This window comes from Ambystoma mexicanum, chromosome 1p (assembly GCF_040938575.1).
Source record: "Ambystoma mexicanum isolate Mex_15411 chromosome 1p, UKY_AmexF1_1, whole genome shotgun sequence".
Classification (NCBI taxonomy): domain Eukaryota; kingdom Metazoa; phylum Chordata; class Amphibia; order Caudata; family Ambystomatidae; genus Ambystoma; species Ambystoma mexicanum.
In genome coordinates this window covers 633,651,378-633,675,831 of record NC_090921.1, presented here as the reverse complement: position 1 = coordinate 633,675,831, position 24,454 = coordinate 633,651,378, and the positions used below count along the sequence as shown (strand labels likewise).

The window sequence follows — 24,454 nt, the reverse complement described above, 5'->3', positions numbered from 1 at the left end:
ATTTGGGAACGTCCTGCCTTATCCTCCACTACGCTATTGCGCATCCCATACTATTCATATCAATCATTGCATTCTCGCCATGGCCCCTGTCCCAAGGACATTAAACAATAGAACTTTATATCTGCAGTCAGACCTGTGGGCGTCTCCTCGCCGCTAGCTGGAAACCGAAAGCGCTGTCCTTCGAATTCCTCATTTGCAACATCACGTCGAAAAGGCATCTGTGACCGCTTGAAATCACAAATCCATCCATTTAGTGCGGCAGTGTGTGAAAATGGCAACTGGCTTCACTCACAAATGGGACGCCCCGCCCGTCGGTGAACCGCGGTACAGTGCTGCATGAGGGTCCACCGTTAATCGAGTACTACATTCCACTGACCCTTCACAAGTTTGTTCCCGACTGCAAAGATAGTATGTGAAACAATGGGACCATAGCAGAATTAACATATGAACCAATATCTCACTGCCATCGGGATGAAATACATGATTGTAATAGCAAGATGCCATGCGTCGAATTGCAGCGTTGTGTGCGGGACGTGCTCGCCCAAAGGGGATTGCAGCTTGCACAGGTGGAATGAATCACCACAGGTGGAGGCTATACAGCTTGAAAACACATAAATTGCACACCCAACCCCCTCCCACAACCACACCCACTCCAAAATGCTACCGGCAGGACTAGCGATGTTGGCCCTGGGGGACCTGATAGCACTGCAAGTACTCCAACTTCAAGAAGAAGACGAACACCAACTACTACAACAACCGGCCACACAGAGGAGACGCAGGAGGAGGAGGAGGGCAAGGCAGGGCCAGCAAGGCCCACCAGCACAGCCACTACCACCACGCAGGCAGCCCGCAATCCCACGCCTCCGAGCACATCCGTTCAACCTCACTGATGAGCAGATCCACACCCTCTACCGTTTGGACCGGGACACCATAACCGCCATTGTGGACATGACACACGCTGACCTTGTCAGCATGATAGATAGCCCAACCGCCATCCCACCCCTACTGAAGGTGGTGTCTGTACTCCACTTCCTGGCCACAGGCACCTACCAGCACACAGTCGGACAGTTGCATGGCATTTCACAGCCACTGTTGTCACGGACACTATTGCAAGTGCTCAATGCCCTCCTGAAGCACGCAGACGACTACATCTCTCTACCACGCTCGGAGCAGGAAATTACGAACACAAAAGTGGGATTCCATGCACTTGCCGGCATACCGGGTTGCATTGGTGCCATCGACTGCACCCATGTGGAATTGGTTGTCCCACATGCCATGGAGGCCCAGTACCGCAACCGAAAACAATATCATTCTCTTAATGTACAAATGGTGTGTGACTCAAACAGGATCATTACACATTGTTGTGCCCGATTTCCTGGATCAACCCATGATTCCATGGTCTTACGGAACTCTACAATACCACGCTACATGGAGCGACACGCAGGGAACAGATCCTGGCTACTCGGTGAGTCTCATTTCATGCATGATAATGTGGGGTATGTGATGCGGCAATGACCTGGCAGGAAGGGGGGGGGGGTGCTTACGTAGCAATGTCATTCCTCAAACATCCTTTATTGTCCACATACAGGTGATGCCGGGTATCCACTGAAGAGATGGCTCCTTACACCACTCCGGAACCCACAGAACCAGCATGAGGAGGACTACAACCATGCCCACTCACGTACCCGTGTAGTCATAGAACAGGCATTCGGCCTACTGAAGGGTCGTTTCCGCTGCCTCAGCAGGTCTGGCGGGGCACTCCTGTACCGCCATGAGAAGGTTGCAAAGATGGTCATGGCATGTGTCATGCTACACAACATGTGCGTACGTAGAAATGTGCCCATGCCCCCTGACGCAGAACTGCAAGCACCTGAATATGGTCATGATGAGGGTGGGGATGTGGCAGCACCTCAAGGAGTCCGCGAGGCACAGGAGGGCCGTGAAATTCGTCAGATTATCATAGATTCATGCTTCTAGCACTCACGCCTGGTGGCTGATACATGGACACGGGACTTGTGGCACTGTGTGTGTCTGGAACATGCACAATATGGACTGTACGCCTATAATGGCCTCGTACACAAAGATTAATGTCCACACATCTCATTGGATGATTGTGAAATGTTTATAGCATATGTGAAATTATGTTACACACCCCATCGACCCGCCACCCAAGTAAGCCCAACACACCCCCTCCACCCTCCTACCTCCCCCCGAACACCAGTGTCCAAGGATGCTCATTGTCAGTGGGCAGACGCTATTGCAAGCCCCCTCTCCGGGTATCAAGGGCACCCCTGCCTGTGGAGCGCAGGTTCCTCCCAGATCTACGTTGGGGGCTGCCCTGGACGGAACTTGCAACGGATGATGTCTCTGCCTGCTCACGTCCATGCATGTCCCTAAGGGTTTGTGAGAGCTCAGTGAGCACACGGCGCACAGCGGCAAGTTCAGCACATACGTCTTTGGACGTCGCATGCAGTTCCCCCCTCAGGCTCTCGGTGCTTCTCTCCATTTGTACTCTCAGGCTCTCGGTGCTTCTCTCCATTTGTACTCTCAGGCTCTCGGTGCTTCTCTCCATTTGTGCCCTTAGTGTCTCTGTACATGTTTCTATGGCTGCCTTAGTACCCCCACATTCATCAGCATGGTCCTTGAGGAGCGTGGCCAGTTGCTGCTGTTGCACGATCACCTGGTCGAGGGACTGTTGCCACTGCTGGGCCATGGCCATTTGCGGTGGTGTCACAGAGGGGCTGATCACCTCATGTTGCCTTGACACAGGGCTTGTGGGGGATGGCCAGTCGTCGTCTTGTGGGTGCCCCTGCGTGGTATCCTCATGGTGTACGGGATGAAACAAACAGGGGGATTGAGACAGGTCATGGATGGATCGTACATCGACATCACCGTTTTCTGTGTCGGAGCATGCTGCCATTAATGCAGTGTCACCTATGGTGCTGCTGCCACCAGAAGCAGTGCCTTCTGTGGCATCCATTGGGGGGGCCTGTGGTGGTGCTGTTGTGGCCATGCTGGCTGCTGGGGTGCCTGTTGAAGTCCCCTCCTGTGTGCTGCCACTTGATTTGTGCTGCTGCCGTGTCTTGATCCGTGCAGCTGAGGTGGAGGGTCTTTGGCCGTTGGTCTTGGCCCTCTTTGCAGGTGTGCTGGTAGGGGTGTCCTGGAGCTCGTCGTTTGAATCGGACCCTGTGGTGGAGTAAAGGAGGGCGAGCGTTATTTATGGGTCTGTGGAAATTGGAATGGCAATGTATCACATGCATTGGGGTGGTACCTGAGGGTGATTTGGGTCAGGGCCTTGGAGGTGGTTTCATTTTTGTGTGGATTGAGGGTGCAGTTGTTTTGCAGCCTGCAGTTAGGGGGTGCCTGCTGCACGTGTAGAGGGTGTTTTTAGGAATTTTAATTATTTATTTATTTAATTTGACTTTTAATGTGCGCTATCAGGCCAATGTATGTGGACGTTTTCCTGGACATGTGTTTCTGTTGCACTATGTGGACACATGGTACTTCACATGATTGGACATTGTGGTTTTAGCATTGTTTTATTTGGGACACCTACCTGATTCTTCGGATGTCTGCACTCCTTTCTCCATCCCTCCGACTCCCTCTATGGTCTCCATTCCAATGGTGGAGGCACAGATTTCTTCCCAGGGGGTCAACTTGATGGGTGATTCCGATCCTCCCCCGGTAGCTGTGGCAATGTTACGGTTGGCGGATAGTATGCTCCGTACGCGTATCCGCAAGTCGTCCCATCGCTTTCTGCATTGCTGTGGGTTGCGGGGTGCGGTCCCCACCGCACTTACCCGCTGTGCCACCAGGGCCCATATGGCCTTCTTGTTCGCAAGTGCCGTCCTGGTCATTTGCGTCGAGAAGACGACGGCAGCATTCTCCTGGAGGGTCTCTGTGAGCACCGTGAGTTCCTCACGGGAGAAGTGGACCTGCCGCTTGCGGTCGCACGCTTTTTTCGCTACTTTTCCCATTGTTATTGTTTTCACTAGGGTGGATGACGGGTTGGGATGTGTCTCATGGTAGTATTTTTAATGGTTGTGTGGAAATTCTGATTTTATAGGTGTACGGCGTGCTGTTTCCCGTTCCGGGACCATGTTTTTGCTTCCGTTTCCGTATATTTACGGTCACCGTATTTTCCGATTGCCGCTCATTACGGTGACCGCTATGATCGGTGGCGGAATTGCACCTAGGTCGCCGTACGACGGCGGTGAGGGGTGTTTTGGGGACATTTCCGCCATCGCGGACTTTGCACTTCCGCCACGGCGTAGTGCTCGTGCCCGATGGGTCAGAATTAGCCGCACTTTACTCCGTCGTGCAATGGCGGAAACGCTATTTACGCTATATCGGTCAGGTCAGTTGCTTTCCGCCAGGGTCGTAATGAGGGCCAGTGACACTATTAGGCATGCTTTCTGAGTTCAACGTTAATACAGTGACGCTATTAGGGCGCACTCAATGATGTTGGGAATACCTTGTAGATTCGACTTTAACACAGTGACGCTTTAGGCACACTTTCTTAATTCAACTTTAACACAGTGACGCTATTGTGCACACTCAGTAGTGTTGGGAATACCGTCTAGATTCAATATTAGCACAGTGAGGCTATTAGGGCACGCTTTCTAAGTTCAGATTTAACACAGTGATGCTATAAGGGCACACTTTCTAAGTTCAACTTTAACACAGTGACGTTATTAGGGCACACCTTCTAAGTTCAACTTTAACATAGTGACGCTATTAGGGCACACTTTCTAAGTTCAATTTTAACACAGTGATGCTATTAGGGCACACTTTCTAAGTTCAACTTTGACACAGCAACGCTATCCGGGCACACTTTCTAAGTTCAACGTTATCACAGTGATGCTATTACGGCACACTCAGTGATGTTGGGAGTACCCTCTAAATTCAGCATTAACACAGTGACGCTATTAGGGCATACTTTCTAGATTCAACTTTGACACAGTGACGTTATTAGGGCACACTTTCTAAGTTCAACTTTAGCACAATGGCGCTATTAGGGCACACTTTCTAAGTTCAACTTTAACACAGTGACGCCATTAGGGCACACTTTCTAGATTCAACTTTAACACAGTGATGCTATTAATGCACACTCAATGACGTTGGGAATACCCTCTTAATTCAACATTATTACAGTGACGCTATTAGGGCATACTTTCTAAGTTCAACTTTAACAGAGTGACGTTATTAGGGCACACTTTCTAAGTTCAACTTTAACACAGTGATGCTATTAAGGCACACTCAATGACGTTGGGAATACCCTCTTAATTCAACATTAACACTGTGACGCTATTAGGGCACACTTTCTAGATTCAACTTTAACACAGTGACGCTATTAGGGCACACTTTCTAGATTCAACTTTAACACAGTGATGCTATTACGGCACACTCAATGATGTTGGGAATACCCTCTTAATTCAACATTAAGACAGTGACGCTGTTAGGGCATACTTTCTAAGTTCAACTTTAACACAGTGACACTATTCGGGCACACTTTCAAAGTTCAACTTTAACACAGTGACGCTAATAGAGCACACTTTCTAAGTTCAACTCTAACACTGTGACGCTATTAGGGCACACTTTCTAGATCCAACTTTAACACAGTGACGCTATTAGGGCACACTTTCTAGATTCAACTTTAACACAGTGATGCTATTAAGGCACGCTGAATGATGTTGGGAATACCCTCTTAATTCAACATCAACACAGTGACGCTGTTAGGGCATACTTTCTAAGTTCAACTTTAACACAGTGACGCTATTAGGGCAAATTTTCTAAGTTCAACTTTAACATAGCGACGCTATTCGGGCACACTTTCTAAGTTCAACGTTATCACAGTGACGCTATTAAGGCACATGCTATTTATCACAATTGTGTCTAAATGTGGCACAAGCTAACATTTGCAATTCCGACTAAGTGTGACACATGCTAACATTCACAATTCCAACAGGGAGTGGGACATGCTATCATTCACAGTGCACCTACGTGAGGGATGTGCTACCAATCATAATTCAATCTAGGAGAGGCACATGCTATCATTCGAAGTTCCACCTAGGTGTTGCACATGCTATTTTTCACAATTCCATCTAAGAGTGATGCATGCTATTATTCACAATTCAAGCTAAGAGTGGGAAATGCTAACATTGTTACACCCGTCTCAATGTGAGGCTGGCTAATTTTCAGTATTGTCTCTGGGAGTGGCACTTGTTAGTAATGCAAATATGTTAGAATGTTATGCAGGACATCATTTACAGTCCTGCCTTGAATTAGGTTGGTGCTCGGATCTCTCTAGGTGTGCGTGGTGTAATTCTATGGCAGTTTACGTTATGGGAAGGTAAGGTAGAGTGGCAGGGGTTTTCTGGAGTACAGTAATTGCTCTACACCCCACCCATGCCACACTTACAGTTTTGTTGGTGTCTGTCCGCTGCTGGCTTCAATGGCTTCCCATGCTGACACCTGCAGACACTTTGTGAAGCCGCTACTGTAGGAGCCGCCCTTTGCCTTGGGCCCTTAGCCAAGGGGGCTTGCAGTATTACTTCCATCCTCTGTATGTATTCCTAAAGATAACTGTACCACTTTTTCGGCATCTAGACCTTTGCTCGGTTTCTTGATTGACCGAACTGAACGCCATAGCATGGACATCTTTTGTATTCCTTATAATCGTCATAGTCGCGGTTTCTAGCATGCATCGTATGCTGACTCCGCTTGTTGCTAGATTTGAAATCTGCTGAAACAAACAAGCTTGCCACATGGGGTTATCCGAGGGGTATTGCTAGGTCTGGAAAAGATCCGGGGCTACGCTAATGTTGCGACTTTCGGGACTGGGGTCTAGCTAGCCTTTTGGTTGTAGCTCCTGAGATTCTATCCGGGGCTGCAACCAAAAGACCCGGGGCTATATCCCCTTAAGCCCCCCATAGCAACGCCTCTGCTCATGCTCTGTTGAGAAGTGCTGTTTCTGGTTCCATAGGTTAAGTTTTAGCCAATTACCTTTGATTATGCATTGGAAACCCAGGATTTTACAAATTTCCTAAATTTCAAGTGGCCTTTTAATGAAGAATCTTCCGATTTCTACTAGCATGTCATTTCTAGATCTTAGATCTCTGGTTGGTTGATAGTGTTAGATTTTGCTTTGCATTAATTATGTTTTTAAGCCTTCTAGGGGTCTGGGAGGGATCAAGACGACCTTATAGTGGATTCTCTCTAGTAGCCAGTACCGCGCTCCAAGAGCTGATGTTATGGGTTCCCTCCCTCCTGTTAAGTCTGAGCAATAGTATAGCTGTTGTAATTCTTTTATGAGCTAGTCAGGCATTCCGAGATACATGCTGTTGGCAAGGTTGAGTCTTGAGAGAAACAGAAATATGATGGCCAACTTTCTGTGTGGTAAAGTGAGATTGGGCTTAATCTGTCTGATTGAACATTGATGGTAGAAGCACTTTTGACTGCTGCATTTACTTGGGGTTCCAGTTTGTTGTCGTTGCCCATCAGTATGCCAAGATTCCTGATCAAATTAGTTGTTCTAAGGCAGTTACCCATTTCTGGGGGCCATGGTAGAGGCATTTCAGCAGTGATCTGAAGCATGAATATAATTATTTCTATTTTGCCCGGATTGAGGTTTATGTCACTAGCCACCAACCATTTGCTTGCTTTTGTGAGTCAGCTGCTGAAGGTGTTGCTGGAATTTTCCACAGAGATGTCCAGGAGTGGCAAAGTGCTGTTTCCGTCTGCAAATATTTTGAGGCAGTCCCAAATGGATACTTGTGATGAAATGACCATTGCTCTGCAGGTATCCAGGGATGGATAGTATTTTCTAAACTTCTACTCAGACCCAATCTACTCTAAACTATCAGCCACAAAGGGGAAACAGGCACAATATGAATTATACTCCTCCTTTGCCTCTTACAGGTAGTGTGTGCCGAGGGCGGACTATACTCTACAAGAGAGGTGTGAGCCAGCAAGGAATCATCCAAAACAACAATAGTACTGTAGTGCCATAATAAAGTAAATTTCCATATAAGATGCTATAAAAATAGAAGACATTCATATCAAACTAAAACAACAGGCAAAAACACTAACAACCCTAACGTCAGTAAATGAATACACAGAATATGAAGACTTTTAAAAGAATAGGGCACTCTGGATATGAAGACAGGGGTCTGCAGGCAAGTGTCTTTTCAGCAATGTTTTAGGGACAGGTCTTTATAAAGTAAGGAGTTGGGTCATAAATGTCAGTAAGGCCCTTACAATTAGACCAGGAGAACAGGACCACTATGCAAATATCGTTCAGTCTTGTTTCTGGGGCTCAACACCATCGAGCTGGACATCTTGGCATTTTCTAGCGGGATGAGTCAATGTCGAGATGGTTCAGTCAGGCGCTTCAAAATTGGTCGAGTTGCCATCAAGACAGATGAGCGGTGTGCTTCCCAATGGGTCAAGTAGGGATCAAGGCAGCAGTGTCAGGTGCTTTCCAGTGGGATGAGTCACGTGCTTCCCAACGGGTTGGGTCAGTGTTGAGACAGTTGAGCCAGTTGGAAGGGATCCAGCCATGGGATGTGGCCCTGCAGCACCAATCGGCTCGAGGTGGTTGAAGACCAGACAGGCAGTTTTTGAATCAGCGGCCCAAACCAGTTTGAAGTGGTCTGGAAAAACATAGAATGTGAAACACACCTGTGGGTTTAGCAAAGGCTTGAAATGACTCCAAAGTTGTCAAGTCAACTCAGTAAGCAGTTTGAGGCAGGAGGGAGAGCTCACAACTGTGCCTTTGGTTCCCGGGGCTGTGAAACACTGTCCAGGATCTCAGAGGATAAGGCAAGACTTATACTTCCCTTCTCAGCCAGGAATGTTACCAGTAAGTACTTACAGGGGAGGCCACTTGCAGTGGCAGGGGTCCTTGGTACCAGTGTCTTGGTAGGCCTTGTACAACATTAGGTCACTTCAAATGTTTCTGTTAAGTGGTTGAGGGGAGAGTCTGGAAAGGTTTACATTCACCTCAGGGCTTTGGGTTGAGTGTACCACAATAAAGTTCCTGTAAAGTCCTTCTTGAGATGATTCAACTAGGTGGTGGTGGGGCTTCACACCCTTATTTAGTCATTTTTCTTCAGAGGATTGGTCCCTTTCAAGGCTTCAGTAAGGAAGCAATGGCAGCTGTGGTAAAACACGTTTTTGCTTTCTGATGTCAGCTACCAGAGTTTTCTGGCTGCAGGGAGTTGAGAAGGAGCCCACAAAGGAGTGGAGCCTAATTGTTTACAATATGGCAGGATCCTACCTCTATGGACAGTGCTTCTTTGAAGCTACAGTACTTTCCTCTCTCTAATGTCTGCCTAGGTTCAAATAGTCTCCAGTCATTATCTACCTAGTATGACTTCCCCACTGTGCTGGCAGGGATTCCTTTGAAACACTGACTCCCGCCTGGCCCCCTGGGTCATGTCCTGTTCCTCTGGAAAGGTGCCAATCCTTCCCAGGCAGGGAACAAAGAAAGTGATCAGGGCTGATCATGCACTTTGTTGAGGGTGAACCCCAGATTGTGGGTTAACCCTAGACCCGGACAGTGATACACAAAGGTTCTGATAACTGTCAGAGGTCATGTGAGTGGCATTCCTTACCTCTTTAGGTTTAATGTCTTTAGAGGTGAGGAGGTAAGGCCTGTCCTTCTAAGTATACAATTCAGGTAGGCACCAAGACCACCCAGAGAGCCAAGTCTCAGGGAAAAAAAAACTTCTGGGGAAATAAAACCAGAGGAGCTGTTGGAGCCTTGCAGGAATGCCAAGCATCTTGCAGGAAGAACTGCAAAGGAGCGGTAGCAGATGAAAATTCCTCTGTGATCCAAGTGAGGAGAGAAACCGCTTAACTGGGGAGAGCAGCAGGAAAGCCCCCAGGAACGAGAGCCAAAGAAGAAGAGCACAGGTAGGCGAGGGGGGAGCCAGGTAAGGAGACATGAAAGGATCAGGAACCAGACAGGGAACAGGAGGCGCAGAGCGCCGGAGGAAGAGAGAGCGAGCAATGAGGGAAACGAAACAACACAGCATATAGCAATGAGAACAATTGCAGTCCGTGCAGCTACTCCGTTCAGCTACTTGTTTCCAGATTGGCGGTTGTGTGTCAGAACGAGAACGTGCTGACCTCACCAAGCGGCAAGAGCGTGCTGCCGCCATCTTGGATTGGAATGTAATACCATAGCGCTTCCACAAAGAGATGTGACTTGCGAACTGCCAGGACTGAGAATGCATTACATCATGCCCCTTCTATACCAGAATCCTCCCGGTTTGCAAGGGTTGAGCTGATAGAAGGTGTGCACTAGGTGTTTGGCATGAACATTGGTGGAAGGTTCCCAGGATCGTTCTGCCTTTGAATATCCCTTCCAATCTACCAAATATTGGAGAATTCCTCAACAGTACCTGGAATCACATATTTTATTAACTTCATATTCACTTGTGTCATCTTCCAAAGATGGAACAATGTGGTTTTGAGTCCGTCCTGTGAAAGGCTTTAGTAGGGAAATGTGAAAGACCAAATGGTTTCGATGCCAGGAAATGGGTAACTTCAGTTTGTAGACCACCGGATTGACAGGCTTGATGATAAGAAATGGTCCAAAATATTTTGGAGAGAACTGGCCTGGTTTGAGTCTCCGGGGGAGATATCTTCAGGACAACCACACAGATTCTCCTTTCCGATACCCATCTGTTCCTTTTCTTTTACAATCTGTGTATCTCTTGCTGTTGTCTTGTGAGTCCTTCAAGGCTTGGAGGTTTTGTTGTTGAACGTCATAAAGGAGATTCAGGTGTTGCTCCACTGAAGGTACTAATGTGACCACTGAGGATAGTTTTGGAAACCAGGCAGGATGGAAACCATAAAAACCAAAAAAGGGCAATTACCCTGTGGCAGAATTAACAGTGTTATTATATGAGAACTCTGCTAATGGTAGAAGAGCCATCCAATTGTCTTGAGATAAGTTGGTAAAACACTGTAGATATTGCTCAAGGGTTTGGTTTAGATGCTCTGTCTGTCCATTTGTCTCTGGATAATAACCGGAGGACATATTACATGAGATACCCAGCTGTTTGCAGAATGCCCCCCAGAACCTGGAGGTGTATTGAACACCCAAATCAGATATGATAGATTCCGGAAGTCAGTGCAATCGGAAAAAATTCCTTTAGAAAGATAGCACTCATCTCCTCTGTAGTTGGTATCTTCTTTAACCAAGAAGAGTGAGCTAACTTGTTGTAGGAATCGATAGTGACCATTATAACGGTACACCTTGAGATTCTGGTAACTCCACAATGAAGTCGGTTGATATTGTCTGCCATGGATGAGAGGGCAAGGAGGGAGAGCAGAGCTGACCTACTAGTAACTGACGAGTCGTCTTGTTTTTTGCAATCCTTTATATATTCCTTCATGTCCCTGGAGAGTTTAGGCCACCAAAAGTACTGCTTGATGAGGTCCATGGTAGCCATTTGACCTCGATGACCGGCCACAAGAGATCTGTGCCCCAACTGTAATATTGTCAGGCAGAAGTTTGAGATAGGCACATAAATGGCAGAATGGTGATGATATAAGCCATCTTTGTAGGTGAATGAGTTGGGTAAATTGGCACCAGGTGGATTGTTAGCACTGGCGTCTTGTAACTGTTGTAGCCAGGTATCAATGGTATATATGAATGTGGAGGCTGGAAACATCTTGCCTCGCACAGGTCTTTCTCCCGATGAATGGCCGTTCCGAGCCAAAAGATCAGCGATTAGATTCTTGGAACCAGGAATGAAAGTCATCACAAAGGAGTAGTGAGCGAAAAAGTGTGCCCATCGAGCCTGCCTACTGTTTTGACATTCGAAATTTTGCAAGGACATCAGATTCCGATGATCTGTTCGAATTTCCATAGGTTGTTGGGCACTGAGTGGCAGATGTCTCCACTCTTTGCAGGCCAACTTAATTGCGAACAGCTCCTTTTCTAGGACGGAACAATTACTTTGTGCGGGAGATAAGGTCTTGGAAATGAAGGCCAGAGGATCTTCAATGCGGTCTTCCAAACGCTGTTTTAATACTGCTCCTACGGCCAAGTCGGAGGCGTCAGTTTCCAGAATAAAGGCACGTTGGTAGTCTGGTTGCTTTAGCAGAGGGGCGGTGGTGAATAACTCCTTCAAAACCTCAAAGGCCTTCTGAGCGGTATAAGACCAGATGAACTTGGCGTCTTTTTTGAGGAGTCTGGACAATGGAAGGACTATGGCCAAAAGGTTGTTAATGAATTTCGATAAAAATGTGCCATACCCAGAAACCTTTGGAGTTCCTTTACAGAACGAGGGGCAGACATCTGTAGGATCGCCCTTACCTTCTTAGGGTCCGTGTTTGCTCTATTTCCTGAAAGTATGTAACCCAAAAGGATACTGACGACACATCAAGCTGACACTTTTCCAACTTCACTTTTAATTGTTGCGACTGCAGTCTCTCCAACACCTGATGGACGTGACCATCATGTTCTTCCTGGGTGGCCGAGAATATTAAGATGTCGTCAAGATAAATTACCACCGAGTGCATCAGTAGGTCAACAAATAGACGGTCCATATATCTCTGGAACACCACCAGGGCGTTGGCTAACCCAAAGGGCATTATCTGATATTGATAGTGCCCAAATTGTGTTCGAAATGCTGTTTTCCATTCGTCACCTGTCTTTATTCTTATCAAGAGGTAGGCACCTCAGAGGTCTCATTTTCGGACTACCCTGGCATTCTGAACTGCTTCCAATATGTCGGGAATTAAAGGCAATGGATATTTGTCTTTCCCTGTGATCCTGTTTAGTCCCCTGTAGTCAATACAGGCCCTCAATTCTGTTGAATCCTTGTTACGAATGAAAAAAAGGATGACTCTCCCACTGATTTGGATTCTGTGATGAGTCCATTGTGCAGGTGTTCATCTAAGTACTGCCGTAGTGCTTTCTTTTCCACCGGTGAGAGTAAATACAGTCCACTGAAAGGAACCGTGGAACCAGGTAACAAGTCTATGGCACAGTCCTCCGGCCTGTGTGAGGGTAATGTATTGTTCTCTTCTGTACCAAAGATATCCTAGAAGGCAGCATACTTAGCAGGGAGGATGGAAGCTACAAAAGAAATCAATGCAGAGGCTTTGGAAGGATATTCAACAATCACATCGGGATCGCCTTTCATGCAAGATTGCATGCAGTGCTCAGATCCCAAAAACAGTGTCCATGCCGACAATTTATGCAGGGGTTGTGCATGGATAACAAGGGAATGTGCTGTCTCAATCAGGTCAAAAAGGATATTTTCCTTGTGTTGTTGGATTGTCATGATGAGTCTTCCAGTATAATTCTGAATGGGTCCACTAATCAACAGTGATCCATTGACACCTTCCTCCTGTACCGCCTGATCCTTTTTTTCAATAGGTATTCTCATCTTGCAGGCCAATCTTGATCCATGAATAGCTCCTGAATCCACCATGGCATGTGTAACTATAGCCTCCTGTTCGATGATGAACAAGAGAATCCGAACGATCAATAGACCTAATTTGGTAGTAATTCCAGGTTCCATGTTCATGGGACTGACCTTAGATTCCCGAACGTCGGTCCCAACTATGAGCGGGAGTTGGCGTTTCCCGACTGTTGGGGGGGGTCCAGAGGACACATCCTGACTAGGTGGTCAGGGGAGGCACAGTACATGCACAACCTGTTCTCTCTGCATCGTGCCCTTTACTTATTGGTTAAAGGCCCCCTGGCAGTGCCGATTTGCATGGGCTCCTCTTTGCCTTTTTGCTCAGAAACCAGCAGGGGCTGATAAACAGGAGCAAGACTTCAAGCAAGCCTTCGTTCCTGTCCTCTCTCTAGTCAATTTGAAGAACCAGTTTAACTAAATCCTCAAAGGGTGCAGGTCTGGGAACGCGGGCAAGCTCATTCTTTAGCTCGTCCGATAACCCTGTTCTGAAAACGTTATGCACTCCTCTTCAGGCCAGGTTGTCTGATGGGCTAAGTGCTTCAATCTTGTGACATAAGTGAGGACATCCATGTTGCCCCGGGTGAAGTCCAGTAACGTATCTTTCTTAGTGTAGGTGAGTTTAAAACGATCAAATATACTGGCAAAGGCCTCGATAAAACTCTTGTAGTCATCCAGCAAAGTACTTTCGGCCACTACAAGAGATGTGGCTCAAGACAAGGCACTTCCAGTCAAGTTGGAAATTACAAAACCCATTCTGGCGTGATCAGAGGGAAAGGCAGCTTGTCTGAAAGTGAATGCCACGGTGCAAGCGTCAAGGAATTCTTTATACCTCTTTGGTTCCCCACTATACTTCTCTATCGGTGGTCCCTGGTACCAATCAATGTCTGCATGCAGTTCTTGCTGCAGCAAAGCCTGCCGTAAAACCACGTTTTCGGTTTTCAAGTTTGATACCTCTAGAGACAGCCCTGGTATGGCTGCCACTCATTCCTGGACTTGCTTCATGGTTTTCTTCTTCTTTTTCTTTTGGCATTGCAAGCTGTCAGTGGAAATGATTACCTCTTTAGGTTTAGTGTCTTTAGAGGTGAAGAGGCAAGGCCTGTCCTTCCAGGTAGCCACTGTGCAACCCAAGCATGCAATTCAGGTAGGCACCAAGGCCACAAATAGAGAGCCAGGTCTCAGGGAAAAAAAAACTTCTGGGGAAAAAAACCCAGAGGAGATGTTCGAGCCTTCCAGGAATGCAGAGGATCTTGCCGGAAGAACTTCAAAGGAGTGGTAGCTGTTGAAAATGCCTCTGTGATCCAAGTGAGGAGAGAAACATTTGAATTGGGCGGAGCTGCAGGAAAGCCCCCATTAATGAGAGCCAATGAAGGAAAGCACAGGTAGGTGAGGGGGGAGCCAGGCAAGGAGACAGGAAAGGATCTGGAACCAGACAGGGAACGGGAGGCGCAGAACGCTGGAGGAAGAGAGAGGGAGCAATGAGTGTGTGAAACAACACAGAGTATAGCAATGAGAACAATTGCAACACAGCGCTTACCCGGTCCATGCAGCTACTCTTTTCCAGGTTAGCGGTTGTGTGTCAGAATGAAAATGTCCTGACCTCACCACGCAGCAAGAGCATGTGGCCACCATCTTGGATTGTGATGCAATACCGTAGCGCTGCCACAAGGAGATTTGACTAGAGAACTGCCAGGATCGAGGGTGCATAACAGATCACTTGAAACCAGTGAAAATAAAATTACATCAGATGGTGTTAGCAATGTATAACTGTATTTCCTCGTTGGCCATTATATCAAATCAGATAACGCTTTACATTTACCTTAAACCAAAGGGCCACCAGATCATGGGATTGTCCAGAAAACGCCAATGTAAAATGTAGGATAACTTTGGTTCTAGACGTGTCAGCAAGAATTCCTTTGGAAGCCTCCTTCCTGATAATGGGCTGGAATGTTCCTTGCACATTAATAGCAGTTTCTATCCAAAAACGGCTATTATGTCTTGGTGAACATTTAGAAAGTGGCGCACAGTTGCTGTTAACTTGCTGCTGGCATGCAATTACTGATGCGCAGCATTGGCCCACAGGCCCATCTAGGTGCCAACCCACCAATATCAGTTTTTAAAACACAGAGCACTGTCTGAAAGTGAGACTATTTTGCGGATCAGCCTTTCAAGACAGAATCCAGTTACTAGACCGCCTAACATTTAAAGAAATCTGGGAGATTCCGCTAGCAGATGGAGATCTATCACAATTCCGGTGCCAGTTGGTTCCTTTTATTGTTCTGAAACAGACCTTTAAGTGATCTAATAGGTTATTGGACTATCAAGCTCGAAGCTGTGGCTGTATCCATAGCTTTCTAGAATGTTGGCTTGGAATGGTATGTCTGAGACATGTCAGTAAATGGAGAAGTCTTCTGTGTCCAATGCTGTGTTTTTTAGAAGCAGTTTGATGTAAGCAGTCTGAACACCCCGTCCTTTACTCAGAGCCGGCAGAGCCACAGGGGCCTGGGTTGGTATAGGCGCTACCCTACGTGCCTCCCCCAGGGTGGATGGAGCAGGATTCACTGGGCTCGCCATCCATACAGACTAATGGAATTTCAATAAAACCTGTGAGAATACTATCAGCTCAAATACGAACAAGGGATTAAAAGTCTCAGGGAACCCTGAGTCTGATGGAACGGTGAAAGGTCAGTAAACCCAAAGCGCGAAAAAGAAGAAACCGCAAACTTGCAGTCAATTTCCATGCATGCATCTTTGAAGCAAAGGCACATTTCAGAGCGATTGTGAACTGCATGGTCGGCCACAGCCGCTGACTCGAAGAACCCAGTAGAGCAGCTGGGCGCTGCCACAGACTCGCTCACATGTAGTTCCAAGAGGGCACTGATGGCCCAGCACATATTCAAAGCAATTAAAGTTACCAATGATCAGATACATCAATTAAAGCGCCATTGGAGAGAAAATAAAGGCTCTTTTTTATCTGAAGACCTGCTATCTTTCATATTTATCTGAATGTTCTCAAATATTGTCTCTGTTATCAATGGTTTCATGCTGTTTTAAACATAAGGGCCCAAACATATGAGCTGACACTTCTGAGGTGCAAAAATAGAGAATATTTGCAACTTGAAAATAGCAAAGAGGGACTGAAGTCTTCATTAGCTAACCACAAAGATTTGCTCATTAAAACATGTTCCATGACACTGTCTGATGAAATCATTTAGCACCCGGAGTGATGCAAACTCTGCGGGAGAGTGAGTGGAACTGCACAGGGACGAGAGGAGAGGATACACATCCACATTCTAGAAGTGCCTCACATAGGTTGGAGAGAAGAACAGCGGAAAGGGTCTCTGGAGAAAGGGAACAAGAGTAACGTCTACAGCAGAAGCAGCAGCTGATACACAGAGGCGGCAGAGGAAGCGCAGGAAACATTTCAATGTCACTGGAATATCCTGCAGCACGCTCTCTTTCCTTTTCTGCACTTGGTATTGGATCAGACGTGTCAGTCTTTAAATAATATTCCATTACATGGTCAGTAATGGCATTGCACTTAGGGTTTCAGTTTGGTATATGCCATTTTGTATAGTTAAACATATATTTTCTTTCACAGGGTCATCTAGTCTTCCTGGTCCTGGCGAAGGCGTAGAATTTCATCTGTTACCGAAACGTGTGGGCTGGATCTCCTTTTCTGCTGGAAGTCCACAATTGTTTATTATTTTTTGTGTTGACTAAGCGGAATTACTCCAGCTGTTTATATATTAAGTGCATGATATGTAGGGGTACACCATTATACGTAGACCTGTGATGTTTTAGTGACATTGGGCCTCATTACAAATCGCCCGGTATGGAAACAACAGTGGCGGTAAACCCGCCGCCACCGTTGTTTCCATGCCGGGCGATCACAACTCCTGCAGGCGGGAGGTGATGTTCCCGCCACGTCTGACCTGGCGGGTTTACCACCGCCCGCCTGCAGGTGGACGAGGAAACACCGGCAGCATTACGAGATGCTGCCGGTGTTTCCATGATCCCCATTCCCATTGAGTCCCAGAGGACTCAATGGGAATGGGGATTAACACCATTCCGCCTCCGTGATTCCCGGGAAACCGGGGTTGTAATGCCCCGGTAATTCTGGGAATCAAGGAGGCGGAATGGTAATACGAGTCCAGCGGTAACCAGGCTGTTTTACCGCTGCGGTTACCTCCGGACTAGTAATGAGGCCCATTGTTTACTTTCTTTATGTCTGTGTAACCAGTGCCTGAGCAATTCACAGGAATACATTTTGCACTATATCTAGGTTACAGATCCCTGAGTTCAGGTATCAAGACTTTACTGTTAGCTCAGTTTTTTGTTCGTTTTTCTTTTCTTTACTGTTCATCACAGCATTGTTGATGTATTCTTGTTGTTCCTATTGAAGCATGTTTATTCTATGTGAATTTTTATGCATTACATAATGAATACATAAGTTCAGCATCTGTACATGAGCTACTTTCAGTATCATTTTGTTTGACTGCTTGTCCTTTATGTAGGCTTGATTGACTTTTTCCTAGCACAGATCTGATACCATAGTGAGAGATGAGGCTAGGGCCAAGCTCAGATGCAGTACATAATATCATAGCTAGTTGTCAATTATTCCTGATGGGAACATCCCCCTCTGTATTTAGCCACTGTCTGTTGGGGGCAGAGCAGGACATGGCTCCTGGCTATGGCACCTATCAGATTAGGAAAAGGAGTGAAAGCACAGTGATCTTCCTTCAGACATGCAGCTCTTTTGGTGTGGGGGTGGGGGGATTGTGTGGGAAATGTATACTGTGAGGGCACATGGCATTAAGATCTAAATCCTGTATCAGGTCATTACCATAGGTGCCCAGCCTGTGTTGCCCATATACCATTTCCTCACCCTGCTCAACACCTGTAACTGGTAGCCTGTATATGCACTCCAACCTGTATCTTTGCAGGCCGCTTTCAATCTCAGCATCTAATGCCCCCATATGCCTGCCCACAGCATACAGGCATGCTAATTGTAGGTGTTCTGAGAAATGTGTATTTTTAATTTTTTTGAAATAATACTCTGCACCTAATTGACACCAGCTCTGGTGAGGTGGTAACTGTTGCTTGGGTTTCGTTTGTTGTGTGGATTTTCGCTAATACGGAATATATTTTTAGAATATTGTTTACAATTCCTTATTTGTGAATCTGTAACTTTGCACTTTTTTTGCAGTGCTATACACTGGTTGCAAAAAACACTTGTCGGTGCTTTCATACATTGGGAAGTGTTTTGCGGATTTGCACCTGATTGCAAGTTTGTAGCCACGTGGTACATCTGGCCCAAGGTGTTCTGCCCATCTAGTGTTACCGTGGCATTCCTTACCCCTGGCCCATGTTCACAAATCCAGATTATGACCTTCCATGTGGACATGCGAATATAAGTAGTAGGTCACATGCGCACAAAAGGCAGTACATTCCATTGGAGGGAACACAAGTTGACATTATTTCGACACAAACCTTCTTTGCCATTTGATACTTCCTACGTGAAACCTTTTGAAGCTTGAGTGACCTGACATGAAGTGCGCTTACCAACCAGGTGTTGCACCAAATAACGCTCCTATGTGTTTTTCTGTTGGTTCTCTGTAGGCGTTAATAATATTTTATATATTTCCCCCTCTTCTGCTAGCAAATAGGAGTCCTTTTTTAAACGGTTTGATCCCTTGGCAGTTAAAAAAAAAATGTGTTGACTTGCTACTGTGTTGTTCAGCAGACTATTCTCTCATTTTATAGTAGTCAGGATTGATCTGTCAAAGGATCTTTCATTTCTTTATAAAACTCGTTTGTCATTTTCAATGTATCGGTCCATGCACAAGCCTCTTTCAAAATCACCTATGCTCTTGCAGTTCGGTGTTTATACTCCCCAGGTGATAACGGCTATAATGCATAAAGGTGTTTCCTGCTGTTTCTGTAGTGTGGTGTATATTTTACACTTGTCATGCCTAACAGGTGTAGGGATGGAAAATCGGCTCTGTGTGCCGGCACCCCATTAAAGCTAGCCTACCACTGTCTTGTTACCAAAGCCACAAGCTAGCTTGCAGAATTACTTGATGGAAGCTGCAGAGTCCCCTTGCCAATTGCTGGAACCTCTCTTCACTTTTTACATAGAACATATGTGCGTACAATATCATAATGATAATGATTTGTTATTTATATAGCGCCTTAACACAAAGCACTTTACAGAGAACATATTTACATACATGTATTATCCCAACCGAAGGAGAGAGTGCAGGTGGCGGCCTACAACTAAGATGGTTGCTGATCATTTTAAGTCTCTGAATGGCACAGCCCCACAAAAGCCAGAAACAATTAAATAAGTGAAACACACAGCCTACATGTTTGGTATAATATTGACGGGGGAGTCAGTTGGGAACCAGAAGGAACATGGCTCGGGGAGCACCATCATATGCCAGAAGAACGGATGAAGACATAGAAGGTGCTTGGATGGTCAAAGCTGAATGGTGTGTAAGCACTGAAGAAGCAGAGGAGCCCGTAGAAACCTACAGGCTTGATTAAGCTACTGGCCCTATACTTGATTAAGCTACTGGCCTTATACCTGATATGCCTGCGGTGCTGGAAAGCTGGACTTTCTTGAAGGAAACCCTGGACTGCTGAACAGTGAGCCAGGCATTCTATCACTGAGTGAGCTGACCATTCTATCACTGAGTGAGCTGAGCATTCTATCACGAGTGAGCTGAGCATTTTATCACCGAGTGAGATGAGCTGAGCATTCTATCACTGAGTGAGCTGAGCTTTCTATCACTGAGTGAGCTGAGCATTCTATCACGAGTGAGCTGAGCATTTTATCACCGAGTGAGATGTGCTGAGCATTCTATCACTGAGTGAGCTGAGCTTTCTATCACTGAGTGAGCTGAGCATTCTATCACTGAGTGAGCTGAGCATTCTATCACTGAGTGAGCTGAGCATTCTATCACTGAGTGAGCTGAGCATTCTATCACGAGTGAGCTGAGCTTTCTATCACTGAGTGAGCTGAGCATTCTATCACCGAGTGAGCTAGCCCTATTGCCCCTGAGTGAGCTTGGCACTATCTCCCTGAGCGTGCTGGGCACCATATCGCTTAAATGTGGGGTGGGCAATATGCCCTTGAAGGGTGGGAATGGCACCATATCCAGTGGAGGAATATGACGTGAGCCAGGCCCTATCAGCCGTGGTTCATTAGAAATAGCTATTTGGGCACAATATTCATGTGACTGTGATTTTGGCCAAGAAGCGAGATGGCCATTCGATTCGTGTGACTGTGATTTGGGCAATGAGGCATTTGTCGCTTAATTCCAGCGACTCTGTTGTTTGAGAAGAAGTGGGCTTGGCACTATATCCCTGAGACTGTTTATAAAGTAGGAATCCAGGGGGAGACCAGTATTGCTAGTAGAGAGAGCTGAGACACAGTCCTGACACCTTATAATTTAGCCATTCTTAACACCAAGATAGGAACACTCCTTTTATTTGTCGATAGACTCCTAGTCATCCCAACCTGAACCCAGCAAGACCTAAAGTATTGACAACCTTTCTTTTGAGTCACGTGTTTTATCAGTTTGCCACCCTGTTTACTTACAAGCTACCTGACACGCTTGTATATATTAACCTGGCTGCACCGATAACATTCCCCTTTGCCTTCCTGCTGCTTCACAATTCATTCATGTGCAAAACAAGTTACCATCTATTTCGGCCATTCGTGCCCAGGGGCACTTGATCGTTGCCTTTGTTAATAGAAACATTTGAAGCAAGATATAAACCCAGCCATTCAATGTTGCAAAGATGCAAACGTTTCTTAGTGGTCAACAACCCTACATGTAGGATTAGCCGAGTGGAATCATTAGAAACGGAGAGAACATATACTTGGTTTTCAGAGCATAATGGGCGTTCCTTTTACTAACACATCTTGCTTAGAGAAAATTGTGTTTGCATTTCATATCAATCTATTCAAATGCCTCTGTTATTTCTTCCACCAAAGAGACCCTTTGCTAGAGCTACACTATGTAGTTGCTAAACAGCTACATTATGCAAAGGGGGGGATTTTGAGGCTCTGAAGCCTCCTGTGGGTCGAGCAGGTGTCTCCGAAAATACCACTGAGAAGTGAAAGTAAATATCAGAAGAGACAGGCAATATACATGTGTTTCCTAGGAATAACCAAACATGCAAGCTTCCAATTGTTTGTTTCTTATATTTTGAGTGTTAAAAACATACCAAAAACAGTACATGAAGATCTCGATGTTCATTTCACCAAAGAGAAGAGAGACAATGGCTCTGCTGTCGGGTTTGTAAACTACACATATTTTCAGAGTGTTTAAGCACTCTGCTATGTAAAGTTTAGTAACACCATTTGTTCTATATACAGACATCATTTTGTAAACCAGGTTCCATAACAAGTTCTTGAAAAATCATGTTTTTTTTCAAAACTTCAGGATGCACTGTTTGAGGTATGAGCCATTGCCCGGAGAATCTTGCAGCGGCTTGAGAATCTACTTAAAGACACTATCAATTAGGGGGAAAGAAATTCAATTCCTTAAAAGTTACAATGTTTTGTGTGGATTATCAATTACCTAATTTACTTTGCTCGTTTGAAGATGCACTTGAAATGGTTCAGAGTCCTCAGGTGACAAGGTTATATTTGCATATCTAGAGAGTGTAAGTCGATTGTATCCGAGACAACACCCCTTGCAGTGAAACTAGTGCCAGTATAGAATGACGGGGCACCTGTGGCTCTCTGCTGTTGAACATTTATTTAAGAGTCTCCTAGCAGTAGTGGGTGGTTTTTCAAAAGAGAGGTTAACGCTCCTTCAGAAAATGCAAGCATCCACGAGAAATAATTTGTCGAGTTACAACTTATTATTGTGTTTCTCTATTTCTTTGCTGCATGAAATCCTTGTTACACATTAGCAGGTATTAAAAGTGGTTATTAGTAGACAATAATAGTGGTTCAGTAGGTCTGTGGGTATCCTGAGATGTGATGCTACTTCATATAAACTGCCTAGAGATGGAAGAGAGTGGCTAGATAGAGTGGCCTTCATGGCCAAATAGTCACAACTGAGGAATGGGCAAAGGAAACTGGTAAGATAGCAATGTAAGAGTGGGTTTGAGACATATGCCGATATATAAGGTGGACAGTGGAATCTTATGGTTAAGTCTTTTCTGTAGGATTTGGACATCTTTAATGTTTACTGTTTTCTTTTTGTGTGTTGCTTTAATGGGTGCCTGTAGTCTTGCATTGATCATCTTGTGTGTGTTTGTTTTCCTTCTCTCTATTCCCTTTTAAAATAAGTATACAAAGTATTTTGAAAGGAGGTAGGTTAAGAATATTTAGGTGGCCATGTCTTGGGTAGAAGTTGATTTTGTGATTGTTACTGTTATTGGCAAGGCAACACATGATTGGTTGCAACAGGGTTAGCTGTTATATTAACTTTCAGTTTTAGTCAATTTGTATTTTCTCATCCTTTCGTTATTAATTTCTGTATCAGTATGCAACTGATACTCTGCATGTTATGACACTCTTAAAAACCTATTGAAATGAACATAAATGTCCCGGTCATATGTTGACATTCCTACTCTTTCTGGAAGTTGCTCTTGCTTGTCTGCAAATATGTCCACACCCAAAGCGCTGTACACAAAAAGAAGTAAATCGTTTTTTCTTTTCTTAGAAGAAGATTCGAGGGCCGTCCTCAGAAGACCTGTCATGTATGAAATGGAGCAATCCATCGTGTTCCAGCAGAGAGAAGAAACATTTTTCCACAGTTCATTCGTAGAGTTTGAAAGTAGAATGTGAGGCTGAACCGCAGTAAATATTATGAACACAAATTCATTTGAAGTGTTTTGAAAAATGAATTGCTTAAAGTTATTTTTGGAAAATGCTGGCGAATTAATCATTTTGCAAATAATAAATACATTTGCTCCATTACCTTCTAGAATATGACATTATTTTCTGAATAAAATGTATGTGTTTAAGGTTTGGGATGTTGACATTACTAGTGTAAATCAGCAAGGTATGCATTTAAAAAATGGGCAACAACTAGATGCAACTATTTCAAAGGAAAACAAATGTAATGTGAACCTTTCAAAATGTCAGAATACGCTCAGAATATGGTGTTCGTGAAAGTCCATAGAAGTCTGTGTATAAGCGGTAAACATCAGAACATAACAGATGAAGTGTGTTGTGCCTTTGATTTTATACAACACAAACTCATTATTTTTCTGGAAAGATTGGCCCGTTTGGCATAGCATTAAAATAGGCTTGTACCACCATAAATCTGTCTCGGGCTGCATTGTTCCATGGTTCTTGGACTGCAAAATTGAATGGAGTCACACTGCATAACAATGTAACTGTGCAATGTACATCGCAGCATTATTGTGATCTGAGTACATTAGCAAGAACAAATATTGATTACACATCATTGCATCATGAGGGATGCCCATTCCTTGTCATTGTTTTTGTTGCACAATCAGTTTGCAGTTAATATGTGTCTGTGTTTGGGGGTGGTGTGTGTTTCACTATGACAGTTGCTGATGCTATTCCACTGATGGGTTGAAATAATGTGTGAGTGACGTGGGAGTGTTCTTGGTGTTGGACTAACAGCGGAATCCTGTGTTTTCCTTTCGCTCTGAAACTGTGATCCGTGAGGTGGAGGCGGAGCTTACAGCGGAGCGTACTGTTTAAAACCCCCAGTCACCCACGGAGCGACGCAGAGTGACGTGGGAGTGTCCTTGGTGTTGGGCTAACAGCAGAATCCTGTGTTTTTCTTTCGCTCTGAAACTGTAATCCGTGAGGTGGAGGCAGAGCTTACAGGGTAGCGGAGCATACTGTTTAAGACCCCCAGTCACCCGCGGATGACGCACAGTGACATGGGAGTGTTCTTGGTTTTCCTGGTGCTTCTGGTGTTTGGGGGTGAAGCCAATATTTGCCCAGAGTTCGATGGAGTTTGTTAGAGAACATGGGGCAGAGAAAATCTTGAGCGCAGGTCAAC

General features: G+C 45.4%; 1 protein-coding gene across 2 annotated transcripts in view; it reads left to right on the top strand.

Moving 5' to 3' along the window:
• LOC138577770 (disintegrin and metalloproteinase domain-containing protein 10-like) overlaps positions 1 to 23,391 on the top strand; it is a 680,452-nt gene extending 657,061 nt beyond the window's left edge. For both annotated transcript variants that reach the window (XM_069649653.1, XM_069649654.1), the window contains one exon: positions 23,135 to 23,391. In XM_069649653.1, the coding sequence (XP_069505754.1) occupies positions 23,135 to 23,259 (125 nt within the window). In that variant the 3' untranslated portion in view covers positions 23,260 to 23,391. The remainder of the gene's footprint in view (positions 1 to 23,134) is intronic.
• Positions 23,392 to 24,454: the final 1,063 nt, after the last annotated feature.